Below are 17,047 nucleotides of genomic sequence, written 5' to 3'. Positions count from 1 at the left end.
AAAATGTTAAAGCCCAGGCAAAGGAAGCAAATGAATGGTTCCAGAATTGCCTTGATGAAAACTATAAACTATTAACATGATAGTGTAATTATGGTGGGAAACCACTAACCACACACAGAAAAATTTTAGAATTACATATACCTGTTTTAATGTTTTCATATTTTATGTATTGTCTAAATAGTAAATTCAAGCCTTGTATTAGATTGCTTACTCTCTACTTGTACGCATTGTCGAAGATGGTAAGAACATGCAATTATATTGCCTTATGAAAGAAATACTCATTTTAAAATAGCTGACATAGTCACTATACCTCTAGTCTATTTAAAAGGTGACACTTTGCCTAATATAATAAAGACAAAGAGTGTCTTGATTTTAGAAGAGTCAGTAAGGGAGAGAGTAATTCTAGTATTTATGGAATAAAACCCTGATGTGCTAATAGGTAGATTGGTTTGGGAAATAACACAGCAGACACAATTACCGGGATTGTCTCTGTTCTACTCTCACCGGCTCCAGGATAAAGAAGAATCAATTAGCCCTCCACAGACTATGACCTTGAAGGCTACAGCTCTGTGCATAATACACTGAATATGCTGAGCCAGATAGAAACAGAGAATCAAGTTCTAAGACCACGGAAGAGCGCAGATAATGTCTTTTTAAAACATAAGCTGTGACAGCTTCAGGCATGTCAAAAGCATGCAGGATGATGAAAGAAAAGCCCCGTTCTTTCTGTGACTAAGCGATAGTTTCTTAGCAGAAGAGCAAAACGCGAAAGGGATTGCAAAATGACTATCTAATGCCAAGCTTTTCTTTCTTTCTTTCTTTTTCGCCGTCCTTTAGTTAATGGTTACAAGCTTTTAAAACAGCTAAACAATCACTTAAGAGTGTTTAAAACCAAAGCTCCCTGGACCAGTGCCTTTCCAAAATAAAAGAAATATGGACTCATAATTTTTAGGATATTTATGTTTTTGTTGTTTTCGGGCACTAGTTCAAAAAAGGAACCCTAAGGGTCTCACACAGCAAACCCTATAGGTGGTAAAGTGTTAACCAACTGTCTAGCCCTAACTTTCCAGAAAACTACATCCCAGACAGCTTTTGTAGGCTTATCTCCAATGCACTCAGAGTGCTGCAGCTGTGTATCTGGCCAGAACTGGCTACTATGATGCTTTTAGACAGTAGTAAATCTTTTCCACTCAATAGAAACGCCAGAAAAATCAATGTCCTGCCTTGGAAAAAAAAAGAAAAGAAACTGTATGGAATGTATAATCTATTAAAACACTTAGGAAAAGAATTTACCTTAGAAAAGAATTTCTCAAAACATCACAAGATACTTTTTAAAACAGTCCTAGATCAGGAAAATGTGCTGGAGGTTTCTTTGTTTGCTTGTTTTCCTCCAATGACAAAATTATAGGATTGAGTCAAAGAGTTTTTCAAAGGGTCTTCTTTCTTTTTCTGAACAGCTGAACTGATTCAGGCACATTTTAATTCAAGACTGAAGCTGAAAATGATAAAAAGACAAAAGAAGTAACCTTGTCTTCACGGTGAATTCTGCTTCTCTTTGCAGGATCTGTACTTGCTTTTTATAGCCTGTCATTTCATCTGGGTATTATTTCCCGGTCACTTTGCCAGGTGGGAAGAGGCGGTGAATACAGTGATGGCTGTCAGATCTTTAATGATGCTTCAGGGATTTGATAAAGATACAAAGCAGTGTCTGCAGAAAGGAGGTTCTTCCCTAATTACACCTGAAAAGCAAGCCTCTTTTTTTTTTTTTTCCTTTAAATCTTTGCCACTGAAACTGTTGTGTATGAAATGAGCCTGAATCACAAGCACAAATCAAGTTTTTCTGCATTTCTAGAACATATGGCTCTCCTGCATACTGAACAACATGTCTGCAAAAGATATTTTTAATCTTCATTACCATCCAGAGGGAAATAGTAGGGGTATTTCACCACAGAATCTTTACCCTCACCTCTCCTTTAGAGACTTTACACATGGTCTTCAAACAGAATTCTCTGATCTTTTACTTTTTTCTAAGGAAACAGTTTCAATGCTGAAAATAAGACAGTGAAACAAAAGTAAATTAGAAACTTTTTTAAAAGCTATAGAAAATGCCTCTCTTCTATAATGACGTTTAAAACAATCTGACTAGTCATGGTTTGATCCTTGTCAACTTTTCCATTATAAAGCATTGCAATGACCCAGTACAGACGGCAGTAGGACTCCTCTGTATTGTTTTAAGAGCATGGGCTCTCTTCACTCACAGATTATTAAACAGGATTGCTGCAGTCTTATGGACAAAAAAGACGCATCTGAAAAAAAATGATTTATCTTACTAATGAATCTTGTACTTTCTAATGACTGTCAAGGAAGTTATTTAAATATTTGATTCCAGAAGACAAAACTAATTTGGACAAACCATAATAGGCAAGAATATATATACATATACATATACATATATATATGTGTGTGTGTGTGTGTGTGTATATATATATCTATACCAGAGTCACTTTGCTGTACAGAAGAAATTAACACAACATTGTAAAATCAACTATACTTGAATAAAATTTTAAAAAACCTAATTTGGGGAAAATCCTTTCATGTGGAATTGTACCAGATCCTGAATAAAACTGCCCCTAACAAGTGCTCAGCAACTTATACTATAATCTGAGCATGACGGAAACCTGCTGGTAAGAGGTGAGTGCTGTAAACATCTAAGACTTCATGTGGTATTGGGAAGAAGCAATTAAAGTACAAACGTGGGGAGAAGTGGTTTAGGGAACAAGAAGAAGAGATGGAGAAAGATAACTGGTAACTTGGGCTGGCTGGAAGGCAAAGGATAACAGAAAGGTGAAGAGAAGTAATGGAAAATTTACATGGGGAAAAAAAATCAGGATCCTACTCACTGTACAGAAGTCATATATATATATATAAATATATATATATGTATAATGGTCTGATGTTTTCATCTTAAAAAGTGTTAGAAACCAATGGAATGGAACTGAAAGTCAAGCATGGCTCAGAGATGCTGCAGCTCTGGGTCCTCACCCCAGATTTCACCATCCAGGAAGAGGGAGTTGCTGTGATAGCATCAGTTCTAACCAGCAGTTTGTAAGGTCTTTTCACTCATCTCTCCCGGAGCAACCCAGTCACATGATGCGCTTAAACCAAACCCCGCTATTCAACTCCGAGAAGACAAGGACCCCGCTCTACGCTCTAGAGAACACTTCGGATGACCTCAAGCCCACCCATCTCCTCTACACATCCTCACCCGTCTCTCTCTACTTACAAAGTTTAGGAGCAGTTTGGAGATTAGTTTCTGTTGATGGTGGCTGAGTGGCTGCCTTGGGTGTTCTCACGTCAGGGCTCCGAGTGGGTGAAGGGAGGGATGGAGCAGTGGACGGCCGGAAAGAAAAAGCGAAGATACGGTTCTTGGGGGTGGGGACCGCCGAAGGCTCGGAGGACCCAAGGGCATTGTCAACTTGCACTGTAACTCGAACCTCAGTTTCAGACTGAGCCCTGGAGACAGGTGAAGTGTACGCCTTGGCTGATACCCACACAGCAGCTGAAGCTGCAGTTGGATCCAGAGAAATAATAGGATCCTGGCCTAATCCCCCAGGGTCAAGGTGAGTGGGAGAGTCATACTCAAAAATCTTGTCCACAAACACCCACTTGAGGCCAGCGATGCAGAGGCAGAGGCTGACCAGGCAAGCCAGGATGGGGACGATGCAGATTTTCTCTGAGTTGAGACAACCTCTCAGGCGCTCGGTTTCCAGGCAGACGCAGCAGGGAAGAGTCAGGCCCACGAGCCCTGGGGACCTCCCATCTTCAGTCTGGGTCTCCGGCATGTCTTCGGCTGCCGGAAGCCCGTCCAGAGATGGGTCTGCACTCAGCTGAGTGGAAGGGCTCGAGGACCTCTCAGCAGCTCCCTCGGACATGTCTGGGGAATAAATCTCCATCGGCTCACCTCCAGGAGGCCTGGCCTCTCACACTGTCCATTACCATGCAAAGCCCCCCCCAACCAAATGATACAGCATCTTACAGGGAGAAATCGATAAGTCGTCCAAGTCCAAGGCCATTATCAAAAGCAAGAGGAGTTCAGGAGGAAGGCAGGGGAGGCCAAAAAAAAAAAAAAAAAAACAACAACAACAAACCTCTAGCAACAACCAAATAAAAGTATATTGTAATTCTTGACTGCTGTTTCTGGGCCACTTTTGCAGTTCTTTTATATGCTTCTCCAAACCATCCTGGCTGGGTCAGGAAGACGGGAGGCCAGCGGAGAAACCCAGGAGCTGATGTGGCGGCGGTCGGTTAAGTAAACCAGTAGCCCAAACTGAAAGGCATGTTTCTCACCTCGAGCAGCTGGAGCTGGGGTCTGCTCAGATGGAGAAAGCAACTGTCATGCAGAAGAAGTAAAAGCAGGAGCAGGACCAGCGGCGGCGGCGGCGGCGGCAGCAGCGGCGGCGGCAGGAGCGGCAGCAGAGACAGTAGCAACAGCATCCTGTGGTGTGAGCGCGGCGGCTGAAAGGGGCTGAATCATCACAGAGCAGCAGGTGCCTGCCCTCCGAGCATCACAGCGAACCGTCTCATCGCAGAGCGAGCTGGAGGCGAGAGCGCGGCCGGGAGGGGCGGTCACCGCGCTCGCCGCCCTGCCTTCTCCCCCACCCCACCAGCCACTCCTCTTTGTCCTTCCTGAGCGCTCATTCACTTTCTTCCTCTGCGGCTCCTGCCTTCTCCACAGTCTCTTCCCCTTGCCGTCCCCCTCCTCATCCAGAGACTCTCTCTCTCCCCTCTCTCTTTCTTTTTTACCTCCCTCCTCTCCCAACCCCCACCCCTCTATCCGCACTCTGGGGCTGCTGGCTGGTCTGAGTAGAATCAGGATAACCCAGCAAGGCCGGACTGCCAGTGACTTCCTATTTTATCCAATTAGAAGGAATAAAGGCCATCAAATCAAAGAGAAGCAGGCAGACAGCAGTTAAGCTGAGTCCCCATGGCCCCCACCCGGCTAGCCTCCTTCTCTCTCTCTCTCTTTTTTTTCCTCCCTACCAAAGCTGCCCTAATCTTCCATCCCCACCTCCCATGCGCTAAAGTCTCCCTGGTTCTCTCTTCTGCACCCACTGTTGGGTCAGAAAAAGCCAGCGATCAATGCTAGCAATCTAACAAAGCTAGGATGAGGCGGGGGGTTGGATGTAGGTGGGACCTCATGGGTTGGACCTGAGGCTTGGCAAAGTCTGATATCTGATTCCTCCCTAGAGAGGTAAGCTTTTCAACAGCAATTTCTTCCTGCCTGCTGCAGAGAGATAGCATTCTGTCCCCAGCCCTCTAATAAGTTTTGTTCACCGAGAGGACTGTTATTGCCTGGTGTTTCAACCAACGGCAAGAACATTGTTTTTTTTTTCCTCCTAACCATGGACAGCTCTGCCTTCAGCCCTTGTCGCAATGATTGGGTAAGACTTGGTGATGCCCAAGTGTGAAGTGTGGAATATACATTGGAGAAGGGGGTGCTCAGGGAGGGAAGAGAGGTCTTTATGTACCTACACTGGTCACCTTTAAATTTCCATCCTTCTGTCCCACTCACAGCAGTCCCGGACTGACGTCCAGCCAACAAGGAACACCAGTAAGTAACAGCTAGAGAGGAGGCTCCCGCTTCGCCTTGAAATTAGCCTTCATTGTGACTCCACACTGCGGAGGTTGAATTCCCTGAGCGCTGTAATGTATACCACATGTCCTCAGCTATAACTGCACTGCAAGGATTAAGAAGACTTTTCTATAAGAGCACGCCTTTAGGGTTAAGTTTCAGGAGCTTTACCTTAAAGATAGTTTCACTGCCGACTCTTTTCTTTTTCCTTTTAAAACAGCAGTGGTTAAAAGGCTGGAAGAAATGCACTGTCCTTAATACAGAGGACAGGCAGTCCAGACCCTCCTGTTCACTACATGTCTGCATCTGAATCTTTAATCCACACTTTACTGTGACTGGACACCTGAATGGTTTCCAAGGAACCATTTTGTTCACCTATGTCAATAGGAGTCTTAAAAACTGTCTCTAAATCCATACTACATAACCATTATGTGAGTCCCAGAAGCAATAAAATTTAAAGTTGAAGTCCGGAGAGAATCTGCTTTTTAAGCACGTTATATTTTGTAAAACACAATCTCCACTGCTTTGAAATATTTTTAAGCTTCTAAGTGGGCATGAGATAATATTATCATTCTTGCAAAATGAAATTAGCCCATAATTATAAGTGATTTAAAGGGTACTGATATCTTAAAATGTGTTTGCAGTACTATAACTAACAACAACAACAACAAAAGCCTGAACCAATTTGCATAATTGTAATTATGGCTCTGACAAGCTTCTGGGCAAAATGAATTATCCTTAAGTTCACCTCTACATAACCTGCATTTATATAGCAGTAACTTGTACTTTAAAATAATTCCTATGCCCACTTTCTAACTTTTAACTATTTGATTTGAAAGCAGAAAGATTTTTCTTAAAGATTCAAGCAACGAACATGAAATTTCACATCATCGAAAATCTATAGGGAGGCATTTACAGAATTCAGACTGAGAGGAATTAAGATTTTAATGATCATTATTCATGGAACGCTCAAAATCAGTTAGGCAAGTAAATACTTATGCTAAATTAGGATCATTTATAATTCCTTTAGATATCACCCAGGTTAAATTTGTGGTACTTAATTTCATGATTCTGCACCAAACCAGTATTTCACGCAAGTATCATACATTGGCATTTCACCCACAGCCAAGGTCACCTGGATTTCAAAGACTAACACAGAGTTCAGAGCCCAGATCAGGTAGGGAAGCAAAGGGACTGAGAAGAGTAACCTGTAATTAAGAAAAGTGCTCCTTCAGTTGCGCCAATACCAACTATTTGCCTTGCCTTAATCATTAAGAACAAACATATTCAGCAGACAAAGTAATTACTGGGCACTGCTCTAGCCATCATATTAAAGATGACCAGCACTTACAAAGGAAAAGAATGGATTATGTAAAGGATAGGAACTTAAGAGACAGACTACACAAATCACACTGTGGGATATATATGTGTCCTCCCTGGAGAGGCAAGTGGCTTCTTGGAGCTAAGATCAGTTTGCAGAGAGCCAGCCTCCCATGGTGTTTCTTCCTATGCAGTTGGAAGGTAAATGTAATTGAGAACGGGAGTAGGACAGGAGGTAACGAATAAAAGGAATTCTCCATTAGGTCTATACTTGAGACAAGGAATCAGAAGTTGCCTTTATCCCTTTAGCAAGTCTTACTAGTAATAAAGAAGTGAATACAGGATGATATGAATGGGATTGAAGGTCAGAATTTCTTTGACTAGAACATACATGTTTTTAAGAAGAATTGCAAGCATATGTCACTTTAACCCTTTAGCCTCCATCTTCAATAAAGCTCAGGAACACCCATATTTCCATGTCCCCTTAAACAAACAATGAACAAGAAACAAACTATTATTACCTTTTTAAAACCACATAACCACCTCTTCTATAACAACAAAAGCTACCTTTGTAGAGCTCCACTGTGATTCCAGGTGCTCTGCTAGGTTCTTGCCATACATGATTTCTGATCTTCACTAAATTCTATACAGAACATATTATCTTTTTTGTTTAAAAAAAAAAAAAAGGACCCAGGCAGCTTATATAACTCAGCTATGGACACATAGCTTTTAAACAATAGCACCAATAGCACCGATTTTGAACAAAATTGTGACTCATGCTATTTCTACCAAATAATACTGTTTCTTGTTTTTAATCAAAAGAAGGCATCTGATTACATATTGTTTACCTATTACTTCAGTAGGAAAAATAAGAGAACCAGAAAGTGTAACAATGAAATAGGCATTTTAATTTTACTTTAATGTAGTTGCTAAATGAACTTAAAGGTGCTAAGTTTCCAAAACAAGAGCCTTCTAAAATTCTGCCTAGTGATCTTTAGAAGGTGCAAGAATTAAGCATAGGTTATTTACATACGATCTGTTTACAGTTTAAATAGAAGAGATCTTCCACAGTCTCTGTTCTGAGATCTTGGGAAGATCTCAGGATTTCAGTTACATATTGCTATGAAACAAATTGCCCTGAAACACATTACATTTGTTGTTAAACTAACAACCACTGTATTACATCTCACTAGCCTGCAGGATTACTGGGTTCAGCTGAGTGGTTCTTCTGCTCCATTAGATATCAGCTAGGGCTGCAATCCATTGGAGGTGTAACTGAGCTGAAAAAGTCAAGATTCACACACATGACTAGCAGCTGATGCCAGATGTCAGCCAGGAACTCAGCTGGGACTGTCAGATGGTGCACCAACATGTGGCTTCTCCATGTGGCCTGGACTTCTCACACATGGCAGCTGCGTTCTGAGAGGATACAGCCCAAGAGCAAGGAAGCACAAGCTGACAGTCCTCCTTAAGACTGACTTTGGAAGTGGTACAGCTCATTTCCATTGCATCCTATTGGCCAAATAGTCACAGTGCCAACTGAGATTCAAGGAAAGGGGAGATAAACCTTGATGGAGAGAGTGACAAGGAATTTGCAACCGCAGTTAATCCACCACAACAGTTAAAGTCAATGTTAGTAAGTCAACCTGGGTCAAGAGGCTCTGCAGTAATGTAGAATGAGATTCAGCAGAACCAAGTCAAAACGCACTTATATTTCTGATACACAGTATTCCAGCTTCCTTCTAAACCAGCTTCAATGAAGAAAACAATCCCATTATGTTGTGCATACGTGAGTGCTTATGCTCAGGTGTGTCCGACTCTTTGCGACCCTTTGAGCCCGCCAGGCTCCTCTGTCCATGGGATTTTTCAGGCAAGAATACTGGAGTGGGTTGCCATTTCCTTCTCTAGGGGATCTTCCTGACCCAGGACTGAACCTGCATCTCCTGTGTCTCCTGCAGGCAGATTCTTTACCCACTGAGCCATCAGGGAAGCCTTCTATTATATCGTCCAATAGAAAATACTAAAATTCCTCTGCTACTTCAAGTCAAGCTAGGCTACTACATCTGCATCCCTTTTATTTTATTATCAGAAATATTTAGCATACCTCCAGGAGATGAAAGAGGATGACCATATCACATAAACTTGCTTTCTCTTTTACTTTTTTTTTTTTTTTTTGGTGTATTGGTTATTTCCCACTGAAAACGTTTATCTCTGAAAAAGTCGACCCTTGCTCTGTATGTTTATGGCCAAAACATAGAATTTACTTTGTGATATCTAATACCATGATGATAGCAGTGATTTCATTTTTTGGATTGCAATCTTTGAGGATGACTATGTATAAATTATAATGATTTATTCATTGCTAATGAATTAATCACAATTTTCACAAGAAAGCTTCAGGACTTAAAAGGATCCCTAAAACTTGCTGCTTCTTATAAGAGGACCAAGTACTCAAGTGGATCTGTTAGCTTCTCCCCGTCCATTTGAAAATCTTCCCCCAGCTCACATCTCAGCCCCTCCATGGAACTCCTTCATGGTCCCAAGTCAAAGATACATCATTCTTTAACTTTATTTTTGTTGGGGTACATCTTCCCAGGTGTTACTACTTAATTATGTGACATACATAGGATGGATGGGGAAGAATGCAATTTCTTTGAAGGCCAGGTCTATTAGTATCTGGCTGTTGCAAACTAAAGCTATGCTAGCCATTCAATACACACATCTTGTTTGGTTTTATTTTTAATTGCAATTCAATTACACAGATCATGGCACCTCTAATAAATTGGTAGACATTTTTCATGTCCATCTATCTATTTAAAATGCTCTCTATACTCCACTCTATTTTTTCACATCTTCTAATGATCAGTTCAGATACATGCTTATCAAATTTATGACTGTTTCCAAATATGGCTTTTATGAATTTATTTTCATCTAGGGAAACTTTGTTACCCCAACTATATTAACTCTCAACTGCCATGGTATTTTTCAGGCAAGAATACTAGGGTGGATTGCCATTTCCTTCTCCAGGGGATCTTCTTGACCCAGGGATCAAACCTGCATCTCCCATGTCTCCTGCAGGCAGATTCTTTACCCGCTGAGCCATCAGGGCAGCCCCTTATTATATCATAGAAAACACTCAATAGAAACACTCATATATCAATAGAAAACACTCAAATTCCTCTGCTACTTCAAGTCAAGTTAGGCTACATAATCTTAGTTTTGCATAGATCCTTTTAGGAGATGGAAAGTTAGGAATAACCCAATATTGAACTGCTTTTCCTGCAGTTCTCTCTTCACCTAAACAGAAAAGTTTTCTCAGGGCAAACCAAATTCATGGGCTTGCCAATGTTCTTCTATATTACTCATAATGCTAAACAGGCTAAGATGAAACCCATTTCACTTTACTGGGCAAGTATTTTTCTCCCCACTTTGAGGGTGAATCAAGACTCTGATTCTCCTTTATTTTTACCCAGTGAAAATTATTTCAGTAAAGACAGTTTGACTTACTTGGAAGAATCATGTTGTGAGAAGCTGTACTGAATGTCTGATACTGACTCTGGGATTGTGTCCTCATTTTGTAACAAATGATCCATTTACTCTGGCACATTTTGTTCTTTATAAGTTTAGGTCCTTTGGTCTTTAGCTGCAGTTCAAGAGACAGTAAAGGATCTCAAAGATGAGGATGTGAGAATTTTATACAGACATGATTTTTTTTTATTAAATCCCATGTTTATAATCTGATTACTTTGAGAGGAACTATTATTTTCTCACTCCCCATGAGTAAAATCATTAGTTATATACAATGATTTTCTTCTTAGTTTTACAAGTCACCTTTCTTTTAATATTATCTTGGACATGTTTGGAACTAGACAGAGATCACTGCACATCACTGTGATAAATGCCAATGAACTGTTCCTAGTAAAATGGTTAATTTTATGTTATGTGAATTCCAACTCAATAAAAAAATAATACTACACTGCACACTCATCATGGTTTCAGCTTCTCTAACATTTACTTTTAAAAGGAAAATACAGTCAATCTAACCAGTTTTTCCAGTGCACTGCACTAAAATAATCAGACTTTGTCAGGTATAGATTGCTCTTTCTTCTACAAAATCTAACAGGTCATGTAGCATTGAATCTCTGACAATTCTTAATTATCTATGGACTCTAAATTGATGTTGATGATGCAATATTACATCCCAAGGAACTCAAAAGCACAAATAAGGATATAATAAATTGATCTATCATTGAGAGTTTCAATACAAAAGTTTTATGAGAAAATGAGCAAAGGCTTATAACTCTAGCTCATTTTATATACTTAAAATATTATTCCTCATTCTTCAATGCCATTCCATTTACATATTTAGAATACATTAGAAATATAAGCCAAAAGATGGGTAGACAGTAGCAGGTATTTGAATTATCTGTATTTTCAACACAGTGTGGTTTGTTATGGAAAGTGTGATAAACTCATTACCAGAATGTGAGCTCCATAAGGGCCAGCACTTGTGACTGTTTCCATTAACACATCCCTACTACCTAGAACATGCCTGGCACACAGAGGCCGGTAAGTAAGTATTACTGAGTTAATGCATCAACATGGAAACTACTAAAGAAGGATGTAGTTTGGAAGGACTGATGCTGAAGCTGAAACTCCAATACTTTGGCCACCTGATGCAAAGAACTGACTCATTGGAAAAGACCCTGATGCTGGGAAAGATTGAAGGCAAGAGGAGAAGGGGATGACAGAGGATGAGATGGTTGGATGGCATCACCAACTCGATGGACATGAATTTGAGCAACCTCCAGGAGTTGGTGATGGACAGGGAGCATGGGGTCGCAAAGAATCAGACATGACTGAGTGACTGAACTGAACTGAAAGGATGTAAAAACTATTGAAAAAATATCTTAAAAGACACGGATACATCATCAGTTCAGTTCAGTTGCTCAGTCATGTCTATATGGATACACCATATAGAGTTTTATTTGTGTGAATGAAGCAAATAATATTAAATTAACTGTGTATGATGGGAAGAAGAAAAACCAAAAGGAAAATCATCTTTATAGGGACTACTCTGAGGTTATATGGATGGATGGTCATTCATGATTATTAGACAATACATGTGGAATTAGTTACCTTGAACAAGTATCTTTGCTTCACTTCATTAATATTCACTACTATAAGCTCCCAGCACAAAGCAACACAGCTAACAGAGAATTTTTGTTTGTTATATTCTTAGGTATTGTGGCAAATTGCACAATATACAAGAAATACTCTGTATTTTTAAGTGCATGGATATGTATAATAGTATTTAAGGAAAACTGTAAAGGCTATACTCTGGTGAAGTAAGAGAAATTAAATATAATAAATGATTAACTAAACATGAAAATCAATGCAAATGTAATACAATTCAGTGCAGTTTCAAAAAATGGAAGCTGTTGAACTTGATTTATACTTAGGCACTAGCTATTTGTTTATAGTTGGGTTGCTGATCAGCTGACTGATCTCCAGAGGAATTAAAAAAAAAAACGCATTGAGTACATCACCCTTACAAATGCCCTAGCAATCTGTTAATTTGTTTTGAAAATCTTCTGTTTCAAACAGAAACTGTTAAGCATGAGATGGTCCACATGTGAAGGCAGCTGTGAATTACTTACAAAAGAGTTCCATCTATTCAGGACACTCTGAAATGTCATAAAAAGCCATGTGTAAAATAAACCCTCAGTTTTCCTGAAATAAGGGAAGCTTGGGAAGGGAATGATCTGAATTGTTCTACTTTTCAACACAACCCAAACCTGTACATCTGAGAAGACTTCAGCTAGAGGAAACATCTTAAAAATATACATTTTCCACAGAATCTACACAGTTCTCTCTCCTTTTTGCTAATTAAAATGAAAATGCAAAGTTGTGCCAAAGGGAAAAAAAAAGAGGGATAAAAATATATGCATTTTCTAGAACTGATCTGGCATCCCAGTGAGCCATCTAACTGGCAATTCTGCTGTAAGGTCATAAGCCTTATGATACTCTTACAAGCAGAAGTATTCCATTTAAAATCAGATGCCAGCTCCATATTTTCTGCAGTGTCTCAGTTCAAGGGGTGGAAACTTTTTCTGCCTTGTGGGACAATTTTTATTACTTTCAAAATATGAATTTGAAAATTGTAAGACAAAAATATCTTATGATTGGAACTCCAGTTCAAAACTTTGTATCATAAATCACACCACACCACGTATTGTTAGTTAGATTGGTTTAAGAATGACTTGTATCTTTTCTATCTCAGAAATCATCTGGAGTGAAAGGACGTAGGCTTAATGCAAAGATGAACTGTCATCTTGAGAATAATTAGGTTTTAAATTTTTCATTGGCTGACTGTTGGAGCTGGAACAGCCTTGACCCATGAATTTTATCTTACACAAAAAAGATCTCTGGAGATAAAAAATAATCTGCCTGGAGCACCAACATTAATTTCAGAGACAAGACTAGAAGTCAAGGATATTGCTCCTCCCCTTTCAACTCACTGCTACAAAGCGAAGCTTTTTAGTTTCTCACTAACCATATAGACACCCTTTAGTAACTGCCATAAAGTGAACGGTTCAATTTCGTCACCACTACCGTCAGTTATCCCTATAGCAATATCTTACGTGAACTTTTACTGTGACTGTTTCTACTTGAAAGTTTAATCTTTTTAATGCTCCTCTGACTGCTTTTGGTCACAGCTCTACTGAATATTCAGACCCTTTTTCTGGGGGTTATTAAGAAGCCAGTATTCATATTTAGACTCGGTTATTAACATTTCATCACTAAGGGATGTAGAGTGAAGAATGTAGGCAAAATGTAGGCTCTAATCACTTCCATGGGAAGGTGTAGAATCAAGAGACTCTAGTGGATAAAATGGAGCTTATCTTCTGGAAAGAAGACTGTCACCCCAAAATAGCGATCAGGGGACTCCCTGGTGGTCCAGTGGTTAAAATTTCACCTTCCAACGCAGAGGGTACAGTTAGATCCCTGGTTGGGGAGCCTAAATCCTGCATGCCTTGTGTCCAAAAAGCCAAAACATAAAACACAAGTGATACTGTAACAAATTCAATAGAGACTTCACACATGGTCCACATCAAAAGAAAATCTTTAAAAAAAAATAGAGATCAGTCCAGTATTACTGCAGTGATTCAAATACATACAATGTCAATCTGAGAATTGGTGAGCCAGGGTTACATCTTCTTTTAATCTGGAGAATTAGAAATCTGGGACAGGGGAAGGAGTGATCGTCAGAAACAGGAAAAGGAAGGCTTCTGATGACTGAGTTAAAACCTGAAATACGATGACTAGAAAATTCCAGGTCCAAATATGATGACTTATTCCAGGGAAACACGTGTTCTGTTTGTTGACATAATCCATCAAACATACATTATTTTAAATAAAGCAATTAAACATGTACATCATTCATGCCGGGATATTTGGGGATAAGATGCATTCACAAATGCAACTTACTTCAAACTGCCTCAAAAATAAAAAGTTGACTGATAGATAAATGGATACACATTTGACAAAGCAACTATGGCAGAAGTTAACTGTAAAATCTGGAGATATGGCCTACATTGTTCACAAGTCATTCAACTTTTCTATATGTTTCAAATTTTCATAATAAAAATGCTAGAAAAACTTAAAAAGATTTTTTCATGGCTATTTCTGACCACGACATATATCGTATGTTTTATTATAAAACCTTGTAGTGAAAGTGAAAGTCGCTCAGTCGTGTCCAACTCTTTGTGACCCCATGGACTATACAGTCCATGGAATTCTCCAGACCAGAATACTGGACTGGGTAGCCTTTCCCTTCTTCAGGGGATCTTCCCAACCCAGAGATGGAACCCAGGTCTCCTGCATTGAAGGCGGGTTCTTTACCAGCTGAGCCACAAGGGAAGCCCAAGAATACTGGAGTGGCTAGCCTATCCCTTTTCCAGCGGATCTTCCCAACCTAGGAATTGAACTGGGGTCTCCTGCAGTGCAGGCGGATTCTGTACCAGCTGAGCTATCAGGGAAGCCCATAAACCTTGTAACCTGATGCCAAAGAAAACAAATAATCTACCAATCTTACATTCAGTAACCTTCACTGAATTATTTTCTTTCCTCTATTGCATAAGCCCTCCCCACCTACCCTCCCCTACCACACTTACTTTAAGATGAATTCCAAAATTATATCAGGAATATAAGTCACACAATTTGAGTCATTATCTAATGGCAAAGGAGTATCTTTCTATGACAAACCATTAGCTGCTACAGAAAATCTAAGATCTCTTCCTGACCCCTCCTTCCATACCATTCCTTTATTGAGAAGAGATTTTGCTTAATGTGATTCTTTAATCACTAGGGAATTGAAACATCTATGAATAATGTGAACAGGGAAATCGTAACATTCATTCTACTGACAAAATCAGAAGGGTTGGACAGTAAACTTCATTTTGTTGGGGAAAAAAAAAAGAATCCTTTTATTGTTAACGACACTCCCATCCTGAAGATATCTTTTTCAAAGGTCAACTGGTCAGTGGACACTGTGAGGTCAAAGGCTTTGATGCAGAAGTTGAGTTTCTCCACTGCTGTATCTGCCTTCCAGTTTGGCATACAGAAATTTTATAAAACTATTAAATATTTATGATGCAGTACAAAGCCCCTCTAAAAGCATCTGTATTTAACTAAATCATGTCACTGACAGCAAGAGGCACATACAGCAATTTAACCTAGCAGGAAAAGTACTTCTTTTACATAACACTGCAGTGCAGAGAGTTTCAACCATATGCTTCTTTCTGTCCCCACATACCTCCTGTAAGAAGGGAAAGCTTAACTTAAATGGTTCAAAGGGCTTTTAGACAGGCTTCTCAAATGAAACATAAATCTTTTGAAGTGCTCCTCAAAAATTCTTCCCTGAGGCTTTGCCAGGACTCTGTCACTAGAGGTCAGACAAATAGCCCATCCTCAGGTTAAGCCTCCTTAACCCCAGGTTAAATACCTGGATTTAGTCCCATCTTTTCTTCTATCACCACGTCCTTCCAAATGTTTACTATAGTCTATCACTGATTGATGTTAAAGGCACCTAAAATGTATCCATGTCCAACTGGATCCCCATCAGCCTTCCCTTTACTCACAAAAAGACTCCAGGTTTTGTCTGGGTATGCATGCTAAGTCACTTCAGTCCTGTCCAACTCTCTGGAAACCTATGGATTGTAGCCTGTCGGGCTTGTCTGTCCATGGGATTTTCCAAGCAAGAATACTGGGGAGTGAGTTGCCATTCCCTTCTCCAGGCGATCTTCCCAATCCAGGGATTGAACCTGTGTCTTCTGTGTCTCCTGCATTACAGGTGGATGTTTTACCGGCTGAGCCATCGGGGAAGCCCCTTGTATGGGTCTATCTAAAGTTAAATTATTGTTAACCATTCATACCTCTTAATACCAAAGAATCTATTGATATATGTACTACTACTTAAGGATTTTTTAAGCTACCTAAGCATTGGGTGATGCAGAAGAACAGCAGAGAGAGATCTCTAAGATGAGAAAACATTTTTAAGGATCTGAGGCTTAGAACTAGCTGTACTTACTCCTGGAGACAGGAGGTTTCAAAATAACCTCCGGCTGGGGAAAAAAATGGGTACAGAAATTATTATTTTAGTGATGTGTATGCTGTCAAAAATCAGGGCTAAATGCTTGAGTTGTCCAACTTGAAATGATATTACTGTAATTCTGCCAGCATACAGCAAGTGATTAGGAAATTTGTTGCTCAGCATTTAAACTAACTTCTTTTCGCGGTCAGGTGGGAAAAAATGGAAAACCTCAGGATGACCTGCTTCTCAAAAGCAGGTTTCAAATTTTAAGGCCACTGTATTTTATATAATGAAAGTAACTTAAAGCCCCATGATATATGTTAATTTATCTACCTATCCATCCACCCATCCAACCAAAAAATTGTTTACTAAGTGACCAGTTACGTGCCTGGCATTATGATTGGGTAGCAAGAAGGTAAAAGAAGTTCCATCCCATAATCACCCTCTTCTCTGAAGCAGTAAGCGAGGTAATCTGCTGAGAGAGACAACATGATTCAAAT

At 39.8% G+C, this 17,047-nt stretch overlaps 2 protein-coding genes across 23 annotated transcripts in view; both read right to left on the bottom strand.

Moving 5' to 3' along the window:
- Nucleotides 1-17,047, bottom strand: part of NRG1 (neuregulin 1) — a 1,145,505-nt gene that overhangs the window by 121,121 nt on the left and 1,007,337 nt on the right. For 4 of the 22 annotated variants that reach the window (XM_086380966.1, XM_086380954.1, XM_086380968.1 and 1 more), the window contains exon 1: nt 3,284-3,953. The exons of 16 other annotated variants lie outside the window; for them this stretch is intronic. In XM_086380966.1, the coding sequence (XP_086237092.1) occupies nt 3,284-3,953 (670 nt within the window). Of the gene's footprint in view, nt 1-3,283; nt 4,135-17,047 lie in introns of those variants that run through there. 2 more of the 22 variants (XM_086380955.1, XM_086380967.1) reach the window with 2 other exon arrangements.
- LOC147343718 (uncharacterized) lies at nt 4,306-4,494 on the bottom strand. Its single transcript, XM_086380973.1, has one exon. It carries the CDS (start codon nt 4,492-4,494, stop codon nt 4,306-4,308), a length of 189 nt encoding a protein of 62 aa, XP_086237099.1.

The sequence above is a fragment of the Bos grunniens genome, chromosome 27, assembly GCF_055505025.1.
Source record: "Bos grunniens cultivar Pamir isolate PY7600 chromosome 27, Bosgru_T2T1.0, whole genome shotgun sequence".
NCBI classification, from domain to species: domain Eukaryota; kingdom Metazoa; phylum Chordata; class Mammalia; order Artiodactyla; family Bovidae; genus Bos; species Bos grunniens.
Note: the sequence above shows the minus strand (reverse complement) of the source record. Positions and strands in the feature narration are given on the sequence as shown.

Bases quoted from the DNA above. Each gene is read 5' to 3' on its own strand.
- LOC147343718 (XM_086380973.1), bottom strand. From the start codon at position 4,494: ATGCTGTTGCTACTGTCTCTGCTGCCGCTCCTGCCGCCGCCGCTGCTG.